The sequence below is a fragment of the Leucoraja erinacea genome, chromosome 2, assembly GCF_028641065.1.
Source record: "Leucoraja erinacea ecotype New England chromosome 2, Leri_hhj_1, whole genome shotgun sequence".
Lineage (NCBI taxonomy): Eukaryota > Metazoa > Chordata > Chondrichthyes > Rajiformes > Rajidae > Leucoraja > Leucoraja erinaceus.
Window position 1 is genome coordinate 37,679,830 of NC_073378.1, and position 26,652 is coordinate 37,706,481.

The 26,652-nt window shown below is 47.1% G+C and overlaps 1 protein-coding gene across 3 annotated transcripts in view; it reads left to right on the forward strand.

Moving 5' to 3' along the window:
- The window catches only part of eepd1 (endonuclease/exonuclease/phosphatase family domain containing 1), a 161,382-nt gene that overhangs the window by 48,475 nt on the left and 86,255 nt on the right, over nucleotides 1-26,652 (forward strand). The window contains exons 1-2 of one of the 3 annotated variants that reach the window (XM_055655008.1): nucleotides 3,473-3,660; nucleotides 8,186-9,790. In XM_055655008.1, the coding sequence (XP_055510983.1) occupies nucleotides 8,925-9,790 (866 nt within the window). In that variant the 5' untranslated portion in view covers nucleotides 3,473-3,660; nucleotides 8,186-8,924. Of the gene's footprint in view, nucleotides 1-3,472; nucleotides 3,661-8,137; nucleotides 9,791-26,652 lie in introns of those variants that run through there. The other 2 variants (XM_055654999.1, XM_055655015.1) reach the window with 2 other exon arrangements.

Consider the following 26,652-nt stretch of genomic DNA (forward strand, 5'->3'; position numbering starts at 1 on the left):
GGCAATGAATTCCACAGATTCACCACCCTCTGACTAAAGAAATTCCTCCTTATCTCCTTCCTAAGGGAACGTTCTTTCGTCCGAGGCTGTGACCTGTAGTCCTAGACTCCCACTAGTGGAAACATTCTCTGCACATCCACTCTATCCAAACTTTTCACTATTCGGTAAGTTTCAACGAGGTCCCTCCTCATCTTTCTAAATTCCAGTGAGTACAGGCCCAGTGCCGTCTAACACTCATGATTGCAGCATCTATTTATTGCAGAGCAATACACCATTTACAGTTGAAATACTGAAATGTTACTTTAAAATAAAACAAAGGCATATTTTATGGTGGTACGGTGGCACAGCTGGTAGAGCTGCTGCCTCACAGTGCCAGAGACCCGGGTTCTATCCTGACGCCGGGTGCTGCTTGTGTGGTGTTTGCATGTTCTCTCTGTGACCATATGGGTTTTCTGCGGGTGCTCTGGTTTCCTCCCACATCCCAAAGACGCTCAGGTTTGTTGGTTAATTGGCTGTTGTATGGGCTGTTAATTGGCTGTTAAATTGTATAACATAGAACTAGTGTGAACGTGTGATCGATGGTCGGCACCATTTTAGTGGGCCATTGAGCCTATTTCCATGCTCTAACTCTAAGCTAAACAGTAAACAGGTAATACAACAACCTTGTGAGGTTGATTGTGGTATTTTTTTTCCAAAAAGCAACTTTATTCGTAATAATGTGTAAGAAAAAACTTCAAATGCTGATTGACACCGAAGATAGACACAAAAATCTGGAGTAACTCTGCGGGTTAGGCAGCATCTCTGGAGGAGAGGAAAGAATGGGTGACATTTCGGGACGAGACTCTTCTTCAGTATGAAATGTTGCTGTAGGAGTACCGATTTAAAAGTACATACAAGGCAAAAAAAAAGAAAAACTCTTAATACATTCTTAGTGTGCCTATACATTTAACATGGTGGGCGGCACGGTGGTGCAGTGGTACAGTTGTTGCATTACAGCGCCAGAGACCCAGGTTCAATCCTGACCACGGGTGCTGTCTGTATAAAATTTGTATGTTCTCCCCGTGACCCTGTGGGCTTTCTCTGGGTGCTCCGTTTTCCTCCAACACTCCACGGTGTGGCACGGTGGCGCAGCGGTAGAATTGCTGCCTTATAGCGCTTACAACGCCGGGGACCCATGTTCGATCCCGACCACGGTTGCTTTCTCTGTACAGAGTTTGTACAAAATTAGGGCACATGGTATTGGGGGTAGAGTGCTGACATGGATAGAAAATTGGTTGGCAGACAGGAAACAAAGAGTAGGGATTAACGGTTTCTTTTCAGAATGGCAGGCAATGACTAGTGGGGTACCGCAAGGTTCGGTGCTGGGACTGCAGCTATTTACAATATATATTAATGATTTAGATGAAAGGATTACAAGTAACATGAGCAAATTTGCAGATGACACAAAGCTGGATTGCAGTGTGAACTGTGAGGAGGATGCTATGAGAATGCAGGGTGACTTGGACAGGTTGGGGGAGTGGGCAGTTGCACGGCATCTTATTCAAACATTTAAGATTATTAAGGGTTTGGACACGCTAAACGCAGGTAACATGTTCCCGATGTTGGGGGAGTCCAGAACCAGGGACCACAGTTTACGAATAAGGAGTAAGCCATTTATGGAGATGAGGAAACACTTTTTCACACAGAGAGTTGTGAGTCTGTGGAATTCTCTGCCTGGGCGGTGGAGGCCGTTTCTCTGGATACTTTCAAGAGAGAGCTGTATAGGGCTCTTAAAGATAGCGGAGTCAGGGAATATGGGTAGAAGGCAGGAACGGGGTAGTGATTGCGAATCATCAGCCTCAATCACATTGAAGGGCCGATTGGCCCACTCCTGCACCTATTGTCTATTGTCTAAACTAAACTAAAATTGCAAGTCATACACACATTAATGTTAATAGTTGCCTTGTTCTTCACACATGGCACCATTTCCACTTGTGCTCCCTGGGATGATATCTCTTCCCTTGTTTGAGGGGTGTCTCGATACAGCCCCTCAATGTGCAGCAGCAGCAGAATGGCCCAAGGTTGTTGTCCTCCCCCACAGAGCCTTGGCGGTGGCTACACCGTGCTTCAGTACGTCCCTCAGCACCTGGCCCCTGCAGTCTGGAGAGGGCCAGTTGGGAGCATTCCTTCACAGATATCTATGTGTACTCCCCATTTGGTGTGCTGTATTCTACACTGGTCATGTGGTCTCCTGTACATCGAAGATATTGAGTGCAAGTCGGAACACTCCTTTGTAAAAGTGTCCCTGATCTTCCAGTCGCCCGAAAAAGGGTCTCGACCTGAAACGTCACCCATTCCTTCTATCCCTTTAGCCATCCGGCTATTAAACACTACAACCTCAAATAAGCTCTAAACTACATAGACTATTAATGTTATTATTGCACTATTATTGTTCTCATTTAGAAGGATGAGAGGATATCTTATTGAAACATATAAGATTATTAAGGAATTGACACGCTAGAGGCAGGAAACATGTTCCCCATGTTGGGGGAGTCCAGAACCAAGGGCCACAGTTTAAAAATAAGGGGAAGGCCATTTAGAAAGGAGATGAGGAAAAACTAACCAAGAGAATCGTGAATCTGTGGAATTCTCTGCCACAGAAGGCAGTGGAGGCCAATTCTCTGGATGCTTTCAAGAGAGAATTGGATAGAGCTCTTAAAGATAGCGGAGTCAAGGGATATGGGTTGAAGGAAGGAACGGGGTAGTGATTGGGGATGATCAACCATGATCACAGCGAATGGCGGTGCTGGCTCGAAGGACCGAAGGTATTGGTTTCCAGAGGGCTAGTATAGACATTGTGGGCCCAATGGATTCTTGGGCTGGCAGCCAACAGTTGCAACGATTTTAAAAGCCAAGGCAAACAATTGGGCTGCAGCCACCCGACAACCAAAATTCATTTTGTGAATACAAACTCGTTCAAAAGACGAGGCAAACGATTGGGCAGCAGCCACCTTACAGCCGCATCGAGGGAACTCACCGTGGAGTAGACGTGCGTTCAGTGTTATTTGCAGCTCAGAGAGCCGTGACCCTCTCGATTCCTGCGTCTGGCAGAGACTGAGTGAGGGACTACACTTCCGGGTTTTATAGTCCCTCCCCCATGCCGCCAGCGGGGACAGCAGACAGAATGGGGAATTTTAAAAAAACCATTAATATCTCTCTGATTTTTCATCGATGGGAAAAATCTTCCGGTCCCGGAAGGCGGAGGGGGGCTCTAAGCGAGGTGAGCAAAAATGACAGCCATATGTGGCGGCGTTCTCTCGGAAATCGCAGCACAGTGGGCCAAAAGAGGTCAAGATCAGACTTTTAGTAATATAGACAGTGTACTATGTTTACATATTCTGTTTGTCTGCTGCAAATAAGAATTTACTTGTTCCATCTGGGTTATATGACAATAAAACACTCTTGACCCTTGACCCTTCTATCCAGAGATGCTGCCTGAGCCGCTGAGTTACTCTAGCATTTTGTGTCTATCTTCACTTTAATTTTCTATCCTTCTCTCACTTCTGTCTTTTGTAGCTGTTACCATCCTGAATGACTCTATGACTATTGCGGAATGAATTTCAGGGTCAGAGTACAGCTCAGCAGTGCTGCTAAGTTGGGTGTTGAGTCCCAATAATCCAGGTAAGAATTTCTCGATGCGTTAGGCAAAACCAGGCAGGGTAACATTTAGTAGGAACTTAGCAAAATCCAAATGCTCCACAGGTAGACAGGGTTTGAAGATCTTTCCCACCCTGTCATTAGGCACAAAAAGCCAGAGTAACTCAGCGTGACGGGCAGCATCACTGGAGAGAAGGAATGTGTGACGTATCGGGTCGAGGCCCTTCTTCAGACCACCCTGTCATTCCTTCATATCACCACTCCCGTCGGGCAGTAGATCCAGAAGCTTGAAAGGGCCCACCACCAGCGTTCAGAAGCAGCTTTTACCCCTCTGTTATCAGGCTTCTGAACAGTCCTATCATAAACAAAGGTATAATCCAATCCTCCTCTATCTCATTGCGGATATTGGACTTTGTCTCTGGAACTGCTGCACTAGAATGCTGAGAACAATATTCTGCACTCCGTATCTTTCCCTTGGCTGGCCCTATTGTACTTGAGTTTGCCTTGATTGCATTTATGAATCGTGTTATCTGATTCGATTGGATTGCATGCAAAACAAAACTTTTCACTATCTCTCGCTACGAGTAACACTAAAAAACCCAACCCTAAACTGTAACAGTCCTGAGAGCTTTGGCCAGGTTAAGAAATTTAAAACGACGAAGAAAGAGTTAAAAGGCACCTTGATTGCGTTAGTTGCGATGATTTTTTGAGTCGGGGAATGCAGTGATATATTGGTATAGTTTCCTCAAAGAAAAGTGTCGTTCTGTTGAATTATGCACATTTTTTATCATAGCAGGCATTCCATTCATTCATCTGCCTTCGAATGAGATGTTTTGTTACAAATCAGACTTAGTGAGATTAGAAATCAAGAGTTGATCAAGAGGATGCCATGTTCTCTTTTACAGCACAAGAAGATGCAGCCAGGGCAACTCCCACCATCATTTCTGGAGGCACGGTGGCGCAGCAATAGAGTTGCTACCTTACAGCGCCAGGGACTCGCCTTCAAACCTGACTATGGGTGCTGACTGTACAGAGTTTGCATGTTCTCCCTGTGGTGAATCTGTAGAATTCTTTGCCACAAGAAGGCTGTGGAGACCAAGTCAGTTGACATTTTTAAGGCAGAGATAGATATATTCTTGATTAGTACAGGTGCGAGGTTATGGGGAGAAGGCAGGAGAATGGAGTTAGGAGGGAGAGATAGATCAGCCATAATTGAATGTCGTTGACTTGATGGGCTGAATGGCCTAATTCTACTCCTATTCCTTCAGACCTTATGACCATGTGTTGTTTTCACTGGGTACTCCGGTCTCTTCTCTCATTCCAAAGACGTGCAGGATTTTAGGTTATTTGGTTTCCGTGAATTGCCCCTAGTGTGCAGGATGTGAAACTGGGATTACATAGAAGTAGTGTACGGATGATCATTGGCCGGCTGGGACTTGGACCGAAGGGCCTGTTTCCACGCCGTATATCTCTAAACTAAACTAAACTAAAATCTCATATCTAATCTTACATTCAAAAATTCTTGTAATTCCTGGAACAATCGTCATGTGTTTGGAATTATTTTTTGGATGCATATTTAATATGTTAATATCATAGTTCACTGTTTTTGAATCCACTTCATATTGTCGTAGATGTAGTTTAGTTTAGAGATACAGTGCGGTACAGGCCCTTCGGCCCACTGAGTCCATGCTGACCAGCGATCCTTGTACACTCACACTATCTACACACTAGGGACAATTAACTTTTTTTTAACCAAAGCCTGATAATTTACAAACCTGTAAGTCTTTGGAGTGTGGGAGGAAACTGGAGCACCCGGAGAAAACCCACTTGGTCACAATAGACAATAGACAATAGGTGCAGCAGTAGGCCATTCGGCCCTTTGAGCCAGCACCGCCATTCAATGTATTCATGGCTGATCATCCCCAATCAGTACCCCGTTCCTGCCTTCTCCCCATATCCCTTGACTCTGCTATTTTTAAGACCCTATCTAGCTCTCTCTTGAAAGTATCCAGAAAACCTGCCTCCACCACCCTCTGAGGCAGAGAATTTCACAGACACACAACTCTCTGTGAGAAAACAGTGTCACAGTGACAACGTACAAACTCTGTATAGACAGGCTTCTGCCAATGTACTATTCATGCTTGGTTGTAAACTGAATTAACAGAAATGCAGTGACTTTCATTAAACTATGACCTTCCACTTGTGGTCCCCTAGATCACAATATTAAACAAGCACTTTCAGAGGCATGAGGCTGCAGATGCCAGAATCTGGAGCAAAAAACCAGAACTGCTCAATGAAATCAGCGGGTCAGGCAGCATCTTGTGGAAGCAGAGGGATAATCAATGATTACACAGAAAAGCTGGAGAAACTCAGCGGGTGCAGCAGCATCTATGGAGCGAAGGAAATAGGCAACGTTTCGGGCCGAAACCCTTCTTCAGACTGATCAGGGGTGGGGGTGGGTGGGGACAAGAAAGGGAAAAGGAGGAGTAGCCGGAAGGCTGGAGGGTGGGAGGAGACAGCAGGGGAGCTGAGGAAGGGGAGGAGACAGCAAGGACTAACAGAATTGGGAGAAGTCGATGTTCATGCCCCCGGGGTGCAGACTCCCCAAACGGAATATGAGGTGCTGTTCCTCCAATTTCCGGTGCTGCTCGATGTGTGGCCATGGAGGAGACCCAGGACAGAGAGGTCAGAGGCGGAGTGGGAGGGGGAGTTGAAGTGCTGAGCCACCGGGAGGTCAGCTAGGTTATTGCGGACCGAGCGGAGGTGTTCGGCGAAACGATCGCCCAACCTCCGCTTGGTCTCACCGATATAGATCTGCTGACATCTAGAGCAGCGGACGCAATAGATGAGGTTGGAAGAGATGCAGGTAAACCTCTGTCGCACCTGGAACGATTGCTTGGGTCCCTGAAAGTAGTTGAGGGGGGAGGTAAAGGGACAAGTGTTGCATCTGCTGCGGCCGCAAGGGAAAGTGCCCGGGGAGGGGGTGGACCGAGAGGGAAGGGAAGAATTGACAAGGGAGTTATGGAGGGAGCGGTCTTTGCGGAAGGCAGATATGGGGGGGGAGATGGGAAGATGTGGCCAGTAGTGGGGTCACGTTGGAGGTGGCGAAACTGACGGAGGATTATTTTTTGTATGTGATGGCTGGTGGGGTGAAAGGTGAGGACTAGGGGGACTCGGCCCTTGTTGCGAGTGCGGGGATGGGGAGAGAGAGCAGTGTTGCGGGGTATGGAAGAGACCCTGGTGCGAGCCTCATTTATGGTGGAGGAGGGGAACCCCCGTTCCCTGAATAGTGAGGACATTTCAGATGTCCTGGTGTGGAACGCCTCATCCGTGGAGCAGATACGGCGTAGACGGAGGAATTGGGAGTAGGGGATGGAGTCCTTACAGGAAGCAGGGTGGGAAGAAGTGTAGTCCAGATAGCCATGGGAGTCAGTGGGTTTATAGTGTATGTCGGTTAGAAGTCTATCACCTGCAATGGAGATAGTGAGGTCAAGGAATGGTAGGGAAGTGTCGGAGATGGTCCAGGTGTATTTCAGTGCCGGGTGGAAATTAGTGGTGAAGTGGATGAAGTCAGTCAGTTGTGTGCGGGTGCAGGAGGTGGCACCAAAGCAGTCGTCAATGATTCAGGCTGAGATCCCTGCAGGCAGCTCTGGGCCCGAAATGTCGACTGTCCCTTTGTCTCTACAGATTTTGAGTAAGTGGTTCTGTACTGTAATTAAATACTTTGCCCACTTTGTCTTTTTAATGTAAGACCTCACTCCAGCAGTGAGTTACTCCGGCATTCTGCATCTATCTTCTTCGGTAAGAACCGGCATCTGTAGATTAGTTTAGATTAGTTTAGAGATACAGCGCGGAAACAGGCCCTTCGGCCCACCGAGTCCGTGCCGACCAGCAATTCCCGCACACTAGTAATATCCTACGCACGCTAGGGACATTTTACAATTGTACCCAGCCAATTAACCTACTAACCTGTACGTCTTTGGAGTGTGGGAGGAAACCGGAACTCACGGAGAAAACCCACGCAGGTTACGGGGAGAACGTACAAACCCCGTACAGGCAGCAACTCTACCGCTGCGCCACCATGCCGCCCTAAGTTCCTTCCCACTACCTCACTATGGTTTGATGCCTTGCATTTATCTTTAGACCTGCTTCAGCAATGATGTTTTTGTACTTGTGCTTAATATGGGCTGATAACACTTTTGGCCAATGGATTTGTGCCCTAATGTGCTGATAGCCAAAAAATAGAGCTATTTTATTTCAGATTGACATGATTAAGGTATTTTCAGATCTCACTAAAAAAATGCTGTTGTTTAAATGATCTTGCGCTGAGCTTGAAACTTTTTGTTATTTTTCATGAAGCAGTTTATGAAGTGATTTGCCAGAATAGGAGGGTTTGAAAGCAAATGTTCGTCAGGCCTGTGAGTGTTGATGTAAAGTGAACCTTCCTGCGATTGATCTGGTTTGTAACTGGGATTAAGTTTCAATGAGTTTGTAACTGCACACTGGGTGACTGCGGCGCATTAACAGGCTCCTTGTCTCTTTTCTGCAGAAGCCAAGAAGCAGCCCGGCTGCTGAAACAACAAACAAATGCCAGCTCTGGGTTTGAGTGGAAATATCGGCGTTAATCCTGACCATGAACAGGGAGAGTGTTTGCTCGCTGGCTGTTTCTTCGGCGGTCGTGGATTGAGCAAGTGAATTGAAGCCAGGCCAGGTCGGGTGCGTGTGGAAACTCTCTGCTTCTTCCGACTGCAGGGCTTCAATCATTTATTTGAGAGAATCCACACTCCGGGGCCGACGGCTGTAACCTGATCTGGCCCCTCGTGACTCAGCCTGGATTCGGTGCGTGATTTGTCGGCCGGAGAAGCTGGGTCCTCCCCCCAATGATGTGTGCTCACGACCGTTGCTAATGCTGCACAGTGATTTGACAGCGGAACTGGCACAGAGCCGCCTGTGTTGCATACATCTCTGGATTCAGCAGTAAATGAAACGGGGGGAAGAAGCGGCTTGTTGAAGGGCAGGCGACTGCGGTGGAGGAAGAGGGAAACGAGGAGAGAAGGAGATTTGAGGAAGCTTGCTATGTCCTGTGGTTAGCTGATGTGTGAGCCAGCCGCCTGGGTAACTATCGGTCAGTAGTTTGTTCCGGTTTGAAAGCGTCTCGAGCGGGGGGGGGGGGGGAGACAGGAGATAAATGGGACTGTTGAACATCGAGCTACGCGGGGAGAGCTGCCAGCAACTGCTACGCGGGGAGTGAATGATCCTTTCAGCCCACCGCTGCTCATGTCTGACTGATGATGGGGGGGAATCTAGGATGCCACCGCTCCATTCCCCAAGATCCCCTGGAGACCGGGCAGAATCGCAAGTTCAGCGCGGCGTGCAACTTCAGCCACATCCTGGTGAACCAGGAGCGCCTCAACATCAACACTGCCACCGAGGAGGAGCTGATGACCCTGCCCGGGGTCAACCGAATGGTGGCACAGAATATTGTGGCGTACCGGGAGTGCATCGGGGGCTTCAAGAAGGTGGAGGACCTGGCGCTGGTGAGCGGGGTGGGTGCCGCCAGGTTGGCGCAGGTCAAGCTGGAGATCTGCGTGGCCAGCAGTAAGAGCGTTGGCTCGGCCCAGCATTCGCCCGGCTCCACGCGCAGGGACCCTTACTCAGAGACCCTCTGGTCCGCCAGCCGGGTCAACATCAACCTGGCCAGCGCGGCACAGTTGGCCGGCCTGCGCGGCGTGACGGACGAGATCGCCCGCGGCATCGTCAGCTACCGCAAGGAGCGCGGGCCGTTCGAGACGGTCGACGACCTGGCCAAGGTGGCCTCTGTCGGCTGGTCGCTCCTCGAGCGGCTCAGGCCGCGCGTCTCCGTCGGCCTGTCGCGGCCCGCCTCCACCCACACGGCTAATGGCGGCATCGACTTCGCCGCAAAGCCTCGGCCCAGCCCCACCTCGCTCAGCCTGCAGAGCGAGGACCTGGACCTCCCGCCTGGTGGACCCACTCAGATCATCTCCACCCGCCCCAACGTGGAGGTCTTCAACGGCCTGAGGGACGGCGAGCGTGTCCTTAGGGTGGCCAGCTGGAACCTCCAGAACTGCTCAGCTGAAAAGGCCACTAACCCAGGAGTGAGGGAGGTTGTGTGTATGACTCTTCTGGAGAACGGGTGAGTCCCATTTTCAAGATCTCTGGTTACAGTTTTATTAAGTTTCAATTTATAGATCGAGCATGGAAACTGGCCCACCGAGTCCGTGCCGACCAGCGATCCCCGCACAGTAACACTATCCGACACACACCAGGGACAATTTACATGTATACCAAGCCAATTAACCTGCAAACCTGTACGTCTGTGGAGTGTGGGAGGAAACCGCCTCTCCCAGAGAAAACCCGCGCAGGTCACGGGGAGAACGTACAACTCCGTACAGACAGCACTCGTAGTCGGGATCGAACCCGGGTCTCTGGCGCTGTGAGGCAGCTACTCTACCTCTGCGCCACCGTGCCGCCCTGGTAGTTGTTTAAATGTTGGTTTTAAAAGAGTGGTGGCACGGTGGCGCAGCGGTAGAGTTGCTGCCTGACAGCGTCGGAGACCCGGGTTCGATCCTGACCACAGGTGTTTCTGTGCGGAGTTTGTACGTTCTCCCCGTGAGGGTTTTCTCCTTCCACATTCCAAAGACGTGCGGGTTTGTAGGTTAATTGGCTTCTGTAAATAGTCCCCCGTGTGTAGGATAGAGCTAGTGTGCCTGTGATGGGTGGTCGGCATGGACTCGGTGGGCCAAAGGACCTGTTTCCATGCTGTATCTCTAATACAGTTATTTTATCAAATATTCCTAACCTTTGTAGCTTTGGTTCCTTCCACCTTTTAGCTTTAGTATTTTTTATTCCCTTGAATTCCTCAAAGCTCTCTGGCTAGTCATATGCTTGTGATTTTAATGAGCCCGCTTTCCATTGGCAGCCTTCCAGTAACAGTCCTTCAGTGTAGTTCACAACTTTTATATTTTACTGATGCCGTTTTAACATTGAAATGCTGCTACAGGAGGTGTTGTTGATGAGGGCTTCTCATCGCTCTCCTTGCTTGTATTTGCTTGCAACCAAGAACAGTCCTCTGAAAAACACTATTGCAGGTCTGCATGTCACTGCTGCGGAAACGCATTGGAGAGTACAATCTGCAATGTTGTGCTCTGCTTGCCTAATCCAGTTTGGTATTGAAATTAATATTTCATAAAGTGGACGTGCTGTCGTAAAGCCTTTGTTGAAACGTGGAACTGCAGGTGCTGGCTCACCAAGAAAAGACACAAAATGCTGGAGTAACTCAACTCTGGCTTGAAAATATTAATTGACTTGGCCTCCACAGCCTTCTGTGGCAATAAATTCCACAGATTCACCACCCTCTGACCAAAGAAATTCTTCCTCGTCTCCTTCCGAAAGGCATGTCCTTTAATTCTATGGCCTCTGGTTCTCGACTCTCCCTCTAGTGGAAACATAGAAACATAGAAATTAGGTGCAGGAGTAGGCCATTCAGCCCTTCGAGCCTGCACCGCCATTCAATATGATCATGGCTGATCATTCAACTCAGTATCCCGTACCTGCCCTCTCTTCATACCCCCTGATCCCTTTAGCCACAAGGGCCACATCTAACTCCCTCCACATCCACTCTATCCAGGCCTGGCCAAATGAAAGCATGGGGTCATTCTTTTGGAAGAATGGCCCTTTCTCCTTTGGGGGGTGAGAGGGGTGGGTTGGGCTTTGTGGGGGGTGGGTTAGATGTGGGTGGGGGGGGGGGGGGGTGTGGGTGTGTGCGTGGAGATTTCCTCAAGCAAAAGGCTCTACATTTTTGTTTTATTCCTCTGCGGCCTTCCACTTCCAAAGAACTTTCGGCGTGAACTTAGTATCAGCTAAAGGTTTTGCCAGATGTGCCGTTTTTGATCATAAATGTGATTCGTTTCTTTGATTACATTCCTGTTGTAGAGCATAGTTTTGGGCCACGGTAACTGGTGAGTACCGTACACCCCATCTGCATGCACCACCTTTCAGTCAGATCTCAGTGACCTGAATCTTAAAAACATCTGCCCAGCTTCTGCAACCCTTGAAAATCTGCCATTCTCAGTTGCAAACTCTTCATTTGATATATCCGCACCAACTTGTTGGGACACTGGGGTTTTGGGCTTTTTATGCAGTTTCCTGATGTATCCACGTTTAATTGTAAGGTTAAGAACTGTGTCCTAGCTTTGTCCGTTCAAATTTGGGGTATTTTAATCACTTCTTTTTTATTTAACCTCTTCATCTTCTATTCTCAAGAGAACACACGTTTAGTCCCTGCAAGATAGACACAAAGTGCTGGAGTATCTCAGGTCAGGCAGCGTCTCGGGAGAAACTAGAAATGTGACGCTTCGGATCGGAAACCTTCCTCAGATTGTCCCGACCTGAAACGCCACCTCTCCATTTTCTCCAGAGATGCTGCCTGACTTGCTGAGTTATTCCAACATTTTGTGTCTATCTTAGGTATAAACCAGCATTAACGGTTCCTTTTTTTTTATTACATTTAGTCTCTGCAACCTGTCGTTGTAATTTAACCCTTTTCAGCCTGGTCTCATTCTGGCGAATCTGTACTGCCCCCTACATAATAATCTCGACCTGTTTTCACCTCCTTCCTGGACTGTTTATTTAACACCACTGTGTAAATGGGCTTTAACTTGGTTTGATCCGGAGATTTTCTTGATATGTTTGGATTGCAGGATGGTGTTGTAGCAAGCATTGGAATCTGAATATTAGAACATAGATTAGTCTTTCACACGCTAGACACAAAAAAGCTGGAGTAGCTCAGCGGGTCAGGCAGCATTCTCTGCAGAAAAGGACCTAGGTGATATTTCTGGTCAAGGCCCTCCTTCTGAAGAAGGACCTCAACCTGAAACATCACCTATTCCTTTTCTCTAGAGATGCTGCCTGACCCGCTGAGTTACTCCAGCTTTTTTGTATGTATCTTTGGTTTAAACCAGCATCTGCAGTTCCTCCCTACACATGTATAACACAGAAATAGGCCCTTCGGTCCAAACTGTCTGTGATAAACACGATGCCAAGATCAACTCTTATCTATCTGCACATAATCTTTATCCCTCCATTCCCTGCATAACCATGTGCCAATCTAAAACCCACTTGTGCCACTATTGTATCTGCCTCCATCATCACCAATGGCAGCTGTGCCCTGATCTACGAAGGCAGATGTGCAATCAGCCTTCTTCATCGCCTGTCGACCCGTGTTGCCACTTTCAGGTAGTTTTGGACTTGTACCCCAGGAGGTCTCTGTTCATCAGCATTGCTTGGTGCTGTACCATTCATTGTTTATATGCCCAATCCCTAAATGAATCATCTCACGCTTGTGTGCTTTGGTTCATTGGCTGTAAATACAAAATGGAGTCTGCAGGATCGGGGTGGGAAAGAGCTGTCTGGCTGATGGTCAAAAATGATCCAATGTGGTATTGAAATTATTTTCAAATGTTCTATCTTGTGTTAGGAAGGAACCGCAGATGCTGCTTTACACAGAAAACAGACACAATATGCTGGAGTAACTCAGCGGGACAGGCAGCATCTCTGGAGAGAAGGAATGGGTGACATTTCGGGTCAAGACCTTTCTTCCGACTGACAGTCAGGGGAGAGGGAGATGAGAGAAATGGAAGGTTTCCTGTCTACCTCTCCCCTGACTCTCAGTCTGAGGAAGGGTCTCAACCCGAAACGTCACCCATTCCTTCTCTCTAGAGATGCTGCCTGTGCCGCTGAGTTCAGTGTCCATCTTTGTTGTATCTTGTGTCTGAGCCACCATCAATTGAATGACAGGAGGTAATATGTTGAAGTAATCAGTATTTACAAAGCATTTGAGAAACAGAGAGAGCAGAGGCAAGGACTGTGCGCAAGCATTAATCCAATTTCTCGGGTTAATGAAGCTCATTGCGAAAATAATTAGACTTTGAGACACAGTGATAAAAACAATAACATGAATACTGCACCTATGTATACTCTAGGGATGGTTTCTCCAGGTATTGCGTGTGTATGTGCATACACACCAAAGCTGCTGCACAGTTTGTTTAGCTTTTTGGGAAGATGGAGTTCGAGCTAGAGAAAGTGTTGCCAATGCCTAGATTCTGCATGTTTTCAGCGTTGTGCAAGTCCCTTCTTGGCTTTTAGGTTGTGGGAAAAAAACCCTGTTTGAACTGTGAATGATGCAATGTTTTATGATTTGGATTATATAAAGTACTTCCACACCCAGACACTGGAATCCTACTCTGTTGGAGTTGCCCAGTCCGCTGTCCCCTCCTTAAGGGCCTGCCCCACTTGGGCAACATTTGGGCGACTGTGGAGCATCAGTGGACTGACGCCCGTAAAACTGTCAAGTTGCATGATATACACGCTGACGTATGCTGAACTGCGGGTGATGCCCGGTTAGGGTTGAGGCTGTAAAATATTCTTCCTTCAATGCATGGATTTGATATTAAACATTAATATATTAAAATTAATACAATAAAATCAAGTGTGCAAAAGAAAAGATGTCTGAGTTGTTCAATTTTATTTATAGATGTATTGGTCCACTTCCAGATCCAATCACTGCACCTCCCCTCACATCCCCTTCTTCCCCTCTCCCCCCCTTCTCCTATTCTCCCCCCCCCCCCAATTTCCCCAACGCTCCCCCATTTGTGGACTCAGCCTGCGACCAGCGATCCCCCGCACACTATCCCACACACGCCAGGGACAATTTATACAAACCTGTGTGCCTTTGGAGTGCGGGAGGAAACTCAAACCCTAGCCCCAGCCATACCCTAACCCGAGCCCTAACCCTAACCGTAACCGTAACCCTAACTCTAGGTTGCTAGGCTTGCTATAAGCCTTGCAGTCTGCAGTCTTCTGCAGTTGTATAGGGCTCTGGTGAGACCACATCTGGAGTATTGTGTACAGTTTTGGTCTCCTACTTTGAGGAAGGACATTCTTGTGATTGAGGCAGTGCAACATAGGTTCACAAGATTGATCCCTGGGATGGCGGGACTGTCATATGAGGACAGACTAGGCTTGTATTCACTGGAGTTTAGAAGGATGAGGGAGGATCTTATAGAAACATAAAATTATAAAAGGACTGGACAAGCTAGATGCAGGAAATATGTTCCCAATGTTGGGCGAGTCCAGAACAAGGGGCCACAGTCTTAAAATAAAGGGGAGGTCATTTAAGACTGAGGTGAGAAAAAGCTTTTTCACCCAGAGAGTTGTGAATTTATGGAATTCCCTGCCACAGAGGGCAGTGGAGGCCAAGTCACTGGATGGATTTAAGAGAGTTAGATAGAGCTCGAGGGGCTATTGGAGTCAAGGGATATGGGGAGAAGGCAGGCACGAGTTATTGATAGGGGACGATCAGCCATGATCACAATGAATGGCGGTGCTGGCTCGAAGGGCCGAATGGCCTCCTCCTACACCTATTTTATATGTTTCTATGTTTCTATACGTATAAATTGTGGGGAAAGTGGGGGGGGGGGTTGGAGAATGGGAGATGGGAGGGTGAGGGGGAGAAGGGATGTGAGGGGAGGGGGGGGGGGGGGTGTGGAGAAGGGGGGAGAAGAGTGAAGCGGGGGGGAGGAGGAAGAGGGGGGGGGAAGATAAGAAGGGGGGAGGAGAAGGATAGGTGGGAGTAGAGAAGGAGGGATGAGGGTGGGAGGGGGGGAAGAGGGGAGAGGGGCGTTCAGTCTACACTCACTGAATCCATCCCTGTGAAAGTTATAGAGATGATGTTTGGATCTGGAAGCGGACCAATACATCTATAAATAAAACGGAACGACTCGGACATCTTTCCTGTGTGGAGTTTGCACGTTCTCTTCATGAACACATAGGTTTTCTCCGGGTGCTCCAGTTTCCTCCCACAGTCCAAAGATGTGCGGGTTTGTAGATTGATTGGCTTAGTGTGTGGGATGCAAATCTGGGATAACGTACAGGTGATCGTTGGTCAGCGCAGACTCGGTTTCCATGCTGTATCTCTAAACTAAACTAAAGTAACATTAAAAAAGGAAGTAAAGCTTAATTGTCATGTGTTTGAACATAAACTGCAATTCTGCAGATTGACAAAAAACTGCAATTTAGTTTAGAGATACAGCGCGCATACTAGACTTTCTGCCCACCCAATCCGCACCAATCAGCGATCCCCGTACATTAACACAAATCTACACAAACTAGGGACAATTTACACCTATACCAAGTATACTAACCCAAGCCAATTAACCTGCATACCTGTATGTCTGTTGAGTGTGGGAGGAAACGGAAGATCTCGGAGAAAACCCACGCGGTCACGAGGAGAACGTACAAGTTCCAGCACTTGTTTAGCCATATATGTATGTAATATTGAGCCAACGACATCTGGGATGGCTGTGTCCTGTCCATAGTTTGAACAATGTTAGAAATGCCGAAGAGATTCTGTACCTGGAGGTTTTGTCTGGCAGGCGTCCATGTCCCAGAACACAATTGGAATTCAGAGGAATGGATCTGGGAACTGACCTGGGAAAAAACAGGTGACTTCAAAGTCAGATGGAATGCACTATAGATACTGATCCATGGGTATGTGGCCCCACAGATAGATGCAAAGGTGCCGTCTGTGGGCAATTTGCACGTTCTCCGTGTGAACACATGGGTTTCCTCCGGCTGTTCCAATTTCCCCCACACCCCAAAGACCTGTGGGTTTGTAGGCCCTCTCTTAAATTGCACCTAGAATGTAGGGAACGGATGAGGAAATGGGACAACATAGAACTAGTGAGAATGGATGATCGATGGTTGGATATACTCGACGGGCAGAAGCGCCCGCTTCCTTGCTGGATCTCTAAAATAAACTAAACTAAACTAATTGGACCTCACTAGGAAAAAGGCCAAATAATTTAATTAATATAGGTTCAGGTTTATTATTGTCATGTGTATGGAACGTCAGAGAAAAAAATTGTTTAGCATGTCATCCCATCAGATAAGATAATTAATGCATTAATACAAGGTAGACAACAATGCTCAGAGGGTGAGGCAGCATCAATGGAGCGAAGGAATAGGTGTTGTTTTGGGTCGAGACCCTTCTTCAGACTGATGTGCGGGTGGGGAGGGGGGGGGAGAAGAAAGGCGGAGACAGTGGGCTGTGGGAGAGCTGGGAAGGGGAGGGGATGGAGGGAGAAAGCAAGGACTACCTGAAATTGGAGAAGTCAATGTTCATACCACTGGGGTGTAAACTACCCAAGCAAAATATGAGGTGTTGCTCCTCCAGTTTGCAGTGGGACTCACTCTGGCCATGGAGGAGGCCCAGGACAGAAAGGTCGGATTTGGAATGGGAGGGGGAGTTGAAGTGCTGAGCCACCGGGAGATCAGGTTGGTTAATGCAAATTGAACGGAGTGTTGGGCGAAGAGATCGCCAAGCCTGCACTTGGTCTCACACGATGTAGAGCAGTTGACACCTAGAGCAGCGGATGCAATAGATGAGCTTGGAAGAGGAGCAGGTGAACCTCTGCCTCACCTGGAAAGACTGCTTGGGTCCTTGGATGGAGTTGAGGGGGGAGGTAAAGTGGCAAGTGTAGCATTTCCTGCGGTTGCAAGGGAAAGTACCAGGGATGGGGCTGGTTTGGGTGGGAAGGGACGAATTGACCAAGGAGTTACGGAGGGAGCGGTCTCTGTGGAAAGCTGAAAGAGGAGGAGATGGGAAGATGTGGCTAGTGGTGGGATCCAGTTGGAGGTGGCGAAAATGTCGGAAGATTATCTGTTGTATGTGAGGGCTGGTGGGGTGGAAGGTGAGGACACCCTGCCCTTGTTACGAGTGGGGGGATGGGAAGTGAGAGCAGAGCTACAGGATATAGAGGAGACCCTGGTGAGAGCCTCATCTGTAGTCGAAGAGGGGAACCCCCGTCCCCTGAAGAATGAGGACCTCTCCGATGCCCTGGTGTGGAACACCTCATCCTGGGTGCAGATGCAGCGTAGACGGAGGAATTGGGAGTAGGGGATAGAGTCCTTACAGGAAGCAGGGTGGGAAGAAGTGTAGTCCAGATAGCCATGGGAGTCAGTGGGTTTATAGTGGATGTCGGTCAGTAGTCTGGTACCCGCGATGGAAATAGTGAGGTCTAGGAACGGTAGGGAAATGTCGGAAATGGTCCAGGAGTATTTGAGTATCGGATGGAAGTTAATGGTGAATACATTAATACAAACAAGTTAAACTCAAGTACAATAGGCAGACAAAAGGGTAAGATACAGAGGGCAGAATATAGTTCCCAGTATTGTGGCACATCAGTCCCAGAGATTAAGTCCAATGTCCACAATGAGGAGTGGTGAATCAGTGAGTACACTAACGTATGGAAGGACCGTTCAGAAGCAGGATCACAGAGAGGAAGATACTGTTCCTAAGTCTGGTAATGTGCACTTTCAATCTTTTGTACATTCTGACAGAGAGGAGCAGAGAGAAGAAGGAATGACCAGGGGTGGGATAATGTAGAAAATTGGATAAGTGGGAGAGCGGGGAACAAGTGAGAGTCTAAGACCAGAGGTCATAGCTTCAGAATTAAAGAACGTTCCCATTAGGAAGGAGAAGATGAGGAATTTCTTTCGTCAGAGAGTCAGAGAGTGAATTTATTGCCACACAAGGCTGTGGAGGCCAGGTCAATGGATATTTTTAAGGCATAGAGATAGATTCTTGATTAGTACAGGTGTCAGGGGTTATGGAGAGAAGGCAGGAGAATGGGGTTAGGAGGGAAAGAAAGATCAGCCATGATTGAATGGCAAAGTAGACTTAATGGTCCGAATGGCCTAATTCTGCTCCCATTACTTGTGAACATGAAAATAGTATTTGCACTAACTATAAACAGTACTTTTTATTGCATTGAACTTTTAATCACAAACACAATGTTTTGGGCCCGGTTGGGTGCAAGAAGCTACAGAATTGTAGGGATTTTAATTTTTGTATAGTTTAATGGAGAGGCATAGAATCTATCAATACAAGCCAATATTTCTGCATGTCGACAGCATGGAGGAAATTATACTTCAGATACACAAAATCTTTGTCTGATCCTATTTGGCACGACAACTCCACCACCGATTTTCCGGTAACTGGTAGTCTGGCACCACCTTTAATCCGGGTAAAATGACAACAGTGCATTTGATATTCCCCCCCACCGCCCCGGAAGTCCTCCCGAAAATGTGTTGCCCAGGCTGGGTGAGGTGGCCGATCTCCACTTCATCGGGAATTCCGCAGCCGATCGGCGGGTCGAATTTCACTCCCTGCGGCCGTGGCTCTGGAAGTCCAGCCTGGTCGGAGCAAGCAGATGTGTTCCCAAATCCGACTTCCGAGGGCAACATTGCGGGCTCGGTATCTCGGCTCCCTGGCGACTTCCGAGGACCATTCCGGTACCGTTCAATTCCTCGTGGAGGCCGTGACCTCTGTCGGTCCGGCAAAACGGATAATCCAGCAAGGCTCTGGAACAAAAGGTGCGGAAAAATTGGCGGTGGATCTGTGCAACGTACAATTTGGGGCCACTAGACCGACAATTGTTTTTCAGCGAAACCAAAATTCACCAGAATAATGCCAGGGCTTCACAGGTTAATTTGTGACTGAACCGATGTGGATTCCTATGGGCAGTGCAATGCAAACATGGGTTATGATTACGCAAGGTATGAAAGGGAAGCAAGGCTATGGCCAGTCACCACTTTGTTTCTAATCCATTATTTAGTCAGATATTAGTTGATCTTTTAACTTGGCGTGACGCTGCCAGTTCACATCAACCTAGAACCCAATGACCTTCCAAAATAAATACTGATGACTATACACTCTTGACGTTGATGTGGTTCTGAGTTCACAAACCTTGGCTCAACTGTCAGCAAAGATCTCTGCTTTACCCAGAGATCAGCATGAGCGTTGGGAAGCCAAAACCCACACCGAAAAGTCAAGAAACTCGAACAGTATCTATCATGAAAGTTGTGTAAAACATGAAATACGTGTTTGAAACTCCACTGAGTCTTGGAAGACTTCCAAAAAGTAGGGGTGATGTGATTGGAGTGTTTAAAATGGTGGAAAAAATTGATCTGGTAACTGAGCAACTCTTTTCCACGGTCACAGAATTCAGAATGAAAGAACATTAAATTAGAGCAGCACGGTGGCACAGCCTTATGGCGCCAGAGACCCGGGTTCAATCCCGACTACGGGTGCTGTCTGTACGGAGTTTGTACGTTCTTCCCATGACCTGCGTGGGTTTTCTCCGAGACCTTAGGTTTCCTCCCACACTCCAAAGATGTACAGGTTTGTAGGATAATTGGCTTGGTATAAATGTATAAATGTAAAATCGTCCCTAGTGTGTGTTGGATTGTGTTATGGTGCGGGGCTAGCTGTTCGGTGTAGACTCAGTGGGCCAAAGGGCCTTTTTCTGAGCTGTATCTCCAAACTAAACTGAAATACACTGGAGCTAGGTCACCAGAAAGCATTTTATCCATACAAGGACTAATAGCAATATGGAATATTTGAACCAAAAAGCCTATCGGGCATCAACAACAAACTCGAATGTTTTGAAGGGCAATAGGTTTTGATTCAGCCGACCAGTGATCACACGTCATATGTGTTATGTGTTTTCACACGCTCACATACACTCCCCACATACTAGAGGCAATTTACCGAGGCCAATTGACCTACAAAACCCAAACATCTTTGGGGTGTGGGAGGAAACCGGAGCACCAGGAGGAAACCCACGCGGTTAAAAGGCGAATGTGCAAACTCCACACGGACAGCATCGAACCCGAGTTTATGGAGCTTTGAGGCAGCAGCTCCACCAGCTGCTCCACCCGCTGCGCCACAGCGAAACCCTTAATATGGAGGAATATGCATCAAAAGCAAGATTATCCAATCTAATTCTCTGACGAAACCTGTTGAAGACTCTGAATGGCTTACTCCTGTTTCTATAGATTTTTCACTATAGATTTTGAGACTGCAAAAATGTCTACACCATCCCGACCTCCACCACAAAGTCTCGATCTGTGGTTGCACAATGGTTTACCTAGAAGTCTAGAGTTCAGTCACAAGGGCAATTTTACTTTTGGCAACAAAGGTTATCATTGTTGCAAGGTGATGGCGCTGCCAGAAAATGTTGTTTTTCCCTGACTATTTGCAGTGCTGCATCAAATCTGCTTAAAGTGAAGGAGCTGTGGAGGGATCTTTGGCAACAGGGGAACACTGGCCAAGGCCAATGTTTCATGACACAGCACATACATCATATGCCTATATGTTGGGTTGTTTGATGGACACGGCGCTGTGCTGATGTGGACTGAAATATGAAGCTTGTTACTTTAATAAACGACAGCAATTGAGCATCGATCCCAACTCTTACACCATGCTGTTGACATTCACTTCTACGGATTTACTCAAATTTCATTGCTGTAACAGAATGTAGAACAGTACAGCATGGAACGGGCCATTCGGCCCACAATGTTTGTGCTGAACATGATCCTAGGTTAAACTGATCAAATCTGCTTGTACACGATCCATATTCATCTATTCCCTGCACTTCAATGTGCCTATCCAAAAGCCTCTTAAATGCCACTCTCGTATCTGCCACCACCACCACCCCTGGCAGTGCATTCCAGGCCCCCACCAATCTCTGCATAAAAAAACTTGCCCCGAACATTTCCATTAAACTTTCTCCCGCTCACCGTATAGCTATGCCTTGTAGGGTTTCCACTCTGAGGAGCTGAGTCCTTTTTGTCAAGGGCGGCTTGGTGGCGCAGCAGTAGAGTTGCTGCCTTACAGTGCTTGCAGCGCCAGAGACCCGGGTTCGATCCCAACAATGGGTGCTGTCCGTACGGAGTTTGTACGGTCTCCCCGTGACCTGCGTGGGTTTTCTCCGAGATCTTCGGTTTCCTCCCACACTCCAAAGACGTACAGGTTTGTAGGTTAATTGGCTTGGTATAATGGTAAATTGTCCCGAGTGTGTGTAGGATAGTGTTGATGTGCTGGGATCGCTGGGCGGCATGGACTCGGTGGGCCGAAGGGCCTGTTTCCGCGCTGTATCTCTGAACTAAACCAAACTAAATTTTGTCTGTATATGAAATCTTCTTTTTTGTAAATTAGCTTATATATTTCTTGAGCTATGTTTACAAAGCGTTTCTGTCATTATAAAGTTATTCCGTACACGGGCAAGTTAAAAATCACACCAAATCAACGCAGACTTGCTCTTTTCTCCTTATTCAACTGAAAAGCAGCAGACACTTTTTTTAAAGCAAGTAGGAATAAATAGCTATTCCCTGAAATTACACTGATATTTTTTATTAGATAAACTAACTTCAGAGAGAAAGTGAGAAGTAGGAGCAAGCTGCCCTTACTATTCCCATACTGACCTTATCACTTATGAACTTATGACAAGTTGGACAGAAGGGCCAGTTACTGTGCAGTATGACTCTATGACTTAACATGCCTTGTGACACAGCAGTAGCGTTACCTTCTTACAGCTCTGCTAATTTGATCCCAACTTCCAGTGTTGTTCTTGTGCGATTTCATGTGGTCTGGTCTACTCCCATGTTCCTAAGATGGGCTGGTATGTTAACTGTCATCTGTGAATTCATGTTCATACATGATAGGAGCAGAATTAGGCCATTCGGCCCAAGTCTACACCGCTATTCAATCATGGCTGCTCTATCGCTCACTCCTAACCCCATTCTTCTGCCTTCTCCCCATAACCCCTGACACCCGTACTAATCAAGAATCTATCTATCTCTGCCTTAAAAATATCCATCGACTTGGCATCCACAGCCTTGAATTCCACAGATTCACCACCCTCTGACTGAAGAAATGCTTCCTTGTCTCCTTCATAAAGGGACATCCTTTAATTCTGAGGCTCAGTCGTCTGGTTCTAGACCCTCCCAGAAGTGGAAACATCCTCTCCACATCCACTCTATCCAGGCCTTTCACTATTCAGTAAGTTTCAATGAGGACCCTGCTCATCCTGCTAAACTCCAGCGCGAGTAGAGGCCCAGCATCTGCAATTATTCCTGTTGTAGGTAAGTTACAAAAAAAATAATGACAAGGGAGTTGCTGGGCATGTGCGAGAGAATAAATGCTCGGGATACAGGGAAGCATGGAGAAAAGGAATGAGATTAATGGGATTACTCTGCTGGGAGCTGTTATGGACCCGATGGAGCAAATGGCCTCCTGTGTTATAAATAGGTCAAGTTGCACACAAAATGCTGGAGGACTCAGCTGGCCAGGCAGCACCTGGGGAGGGAATGGGCAATGTGATGCTTCAGCTCGGGGACCTCCTCCAGATTCCAGTCTGCAGCATCTGCTGTTCCTTGTGTCTCTAAGTTACTATCTAATATCTGGTGTAGAATGAGAAGAAATGTCTGCCAATTAAATAATGGGAATGCCAAAGTTGTTATCCTTAGTTCAAGTTACAAAGTGGACGCAGACTCTCTAGGAATTGTTAGAACTGAACCAGAATGTATGGATTTTTTGTTTTGTGTTTGCACCTTTGTTGACTCTTGGACTTCATGCCTGTGCCGTCAGGAGGACCATGAAACGATGCTGAATTCCCACCTTCTGTCAGGCTTATCTTCCGCTGAAATAGCATCGAGTCTGGATCCTAAGACTCCAAAGAGCTTCTTACCTGTTCTCTTTGACTACTCTTCATAAACCCGAGGCCACCCTAAGCACTGCAGACACCCTAATGCCCTTGTGTGTTTGAACATAGAACTTGGAGCAGTACAGCACAGGGACAGTCCCTTCGGCCCACAATGTCCATGCCGAACACGATGACAAGAATTTGCTAACCCATGCTGATCCATTGCTAAAATGCTCATGTCTAGTGTTCTGATCCAACCGGATGTTTGCATCTTGTTGTATCTGGGTGGGTCATCGACGGCCACACCGGGGTCGGCTGCCTGCCCCCTTTCTGGGCCTATGTCCGTGCGGACGTGTCCCTGGAGAGGGAACGCGCGGTGTATACGGGGACTCTGGAGACCTTCCGTGAACGCTGGTTGCCGCGGGAGGCAGAGTGAATTACTGAAGATGACGTTATTTTTAAATTGATGACTGTTGTTTTGTAAACTGCCACAAAGGCAGTTTTGATCGTTTTACCCTTTTGAATAAAAGTCATTGTATAATTTTTTTTTTTTTTTAAATCTTGTTGTATCTGTAATCTCCTCCAGTCCTATTGTCCTCCAATATTTGCAGTGCCCTATTTCTAGCTTCATTACAGCATAGAACAGTACAGCACACGAGTGGGTACATCAGCCCACAATTTTATTCCATGAACCACAAAATCAAGTACGGTTTTCTCGATCATCATCATCATCGTTGCAAACATCAACGGGTACAATGCTGTGTACGACAGTGATCGCAACTTCTACTGAAGTATGGATGGCCGTTGGCTCGCTAGGAGCTCATCCGCCCTTTGACAGGTCTTGTTTTATTCCTGCTGGGGGTCCACAGCCCCCTCCTCACCTGGCAAACCAGGTGGTGGAGACGGTTTAGTCGCTAACTATCTGACCATGGAGCAAGTAACACGGGATTACATGTTTGAGGAGTCCAGAACCAGGGGCCACAGTTTAAGAATAAAGGGTAGGCCATCTACAACAGAAATGAGGAAAAACATTTTCACCATGATAGTTGTGAATCTGTGGAATTTTCTGCATCAGAAGGCAGTGGAGGCCAACTTTAGAGCGAGTTAGATAGAACTCTTAAAGATAGCGGAGTCAAGGGATGTGGGGTGAAGGCAGGAACGGGGTACTGATTATGGATGATCAGCCATGATCACAGTGAATGGCTGTGCTGGCTCGAAGGGCCGAATGGAACTACTCCTGCATCTATTGTCTGTTGTTTATTGTCTATAGACTATTGTCACATGTTCTGAGGTACAGTGACAAGTTTTTGTTGTCAACTTTGTACTCATTCTGGGATTGTACTTATTTATGCATGGTAATAATTTACTGAACTGTATGCAAAAAAAGTTTCACTGCACCTTTGTACAGGTGCTAATAAAGAACCATTGGCCCCTTCGATCTGCCACTGTGACCAACATTTAAACATCCGCTCCACTATAACCACATCAATTTCTTGTTTGAGAACCCTCGAACAAATGCTAAAGTGAGTGTTGTTTGCAAGGCATACTTGCAGCTATTCCATGAACCAAGAAAAATCAAGGACAGTTGCCTCAAGGCCTATTCAATCCGTCATGGTATGTGGCAGGAATTGGAGGTGGGGATGTGTGGAAACACCAATCTGCCATTGGCATCCATCAGTCATGCCCAATCAATTCTCAATGGTTGCTGCTCCCAAAGTGGGATGCATTTAAATATCTGGCATCCAAGTGAAGGCGACCTTTGATGTTGTCTTATCCGGATATTACAGGGCCTGTGGAAACTAGTTAGTTTAATTAGTTAGGTTGATTTCACAATCTAGAGACCGTCATTGTCAGCGGAGGAGTTGAGTTGGAGCTGTTATTGAGCATGTGCAAAATTTAACATGCTATACTTTGAAAACATACGGAAAATGCTGTGCCTTTCTTTCCAGTAACAAAAGAGAGAACAATAAATGTGTGTCCATTTTTGGGAGGGGGAAATAGATAGGGCGGCACGGTGGCGCAGTGGTAGAATTGGTGCCTTACAGTGTTAGAGACCCAGGTTCGATCCTGACTACAGGTGCTTGTCTGCAAGGAGTTTGTACGTTCTCCCTGTGACCTGCGTCGTTTTCTCCGAGATCTTCGCTTTTTCCCCACACTCCAAAGACGTACAGGTCTGTAGGTTAATTGGCTTGGTGTAAATGTAAATTGTGCCTAGTATGTGTAGGATAGAGTTAATGTGCGGGGATCGTTGGTCGGTGCGGACTCGGTGGGCCGAATGGCGTGTTTCCGCGCTGTATCTCTAAACTAAACTAAACTAAAGTAAACTGAAAAGAATGAAATGAAGGACGCGTCCTGTTACAGTCTGTGTGGCTTGTGGCCTCTTTGGTTTATCTATCAATGATATGACCATGACTATTGCACCCTAATTAACCAGTGGCCGGGGTGTGGTATTTTCTGCACTTCACACAATGTGCAGGTTCCTAGTAAGACATGTGTTTATGAAGACGCAAGGAACTGCAGATGCTGGTTTACAAAAAGTGACACAAAAATGCTGGAGTAACTCAACAGGTCAGGCAGCATTTGTGGAGAATATGGATAGGTGGCATGTCATAGAGGTTGGAACCCTTCTTCAGCTGATTGTGGTGGAGGTTGGGAGGAAAATACTGAAAATACTTAAAGTTTAGTCGAGTTTATTGTCACGTTTACGAGGTGCAGTGAAAAGCTTTTTTTGTTGTGTGCAATCCAGTCAGCTGAATAGTAAACATTGTTACAATCAAGCTGTCCACAGTGTACAGATACAGGATAAAGGGAATAACATTTAGTGCAAGATAAAGTCCAGTAAAGTCTGATTAAAGATAGTTTGAGGGTTTCCAATGAGGTAGATGGTGGGTCAGAACCGCTCTCCAGTTGGTGATAAATAGATAGTTCATTTGCCTGATAGCAGCTGGGAGGAAACTGTCCTTGAATCTGGAGGTATGCGTTTTCACACTTCTATTCCTCTTGCCTGATGGAACAGGGGAGAAGAGGGAGTGTCCAGGGTGAGACTCGTCCTTGATCACGCTGCTGGCCTTGACGAGGCAGGGTGAAGTGTAAACAGAGTCGATGGGTTGGTTTGTGTGATGGTCTGGGCTGCATCTACAATTTTCAGCAAATTTTTGCACTCTTGGATGGAGCTGTTCCCAAATCATGATGCATCCTGATAAAAGGCTTTCAACGGTGCATCTGTAGAAGTTGGGGAGAGTTGTTAGGGACATGTCGAACTTCCGAAGCCATCTAAGAAAGTAGAGACGTTGGTGTGCTTTGTTGGTCATTGCTTTGATATGGGTGGTCCGGGCCAAGTTCCTGCTGATATTTACTCTTAGGAACATGATGTTTTCAACCATCTTTACTTTGGCGAAGTCAATGTATTTCGCTTTGGTAAACATAGAAACATAGAAAATAGGTGCAGGAG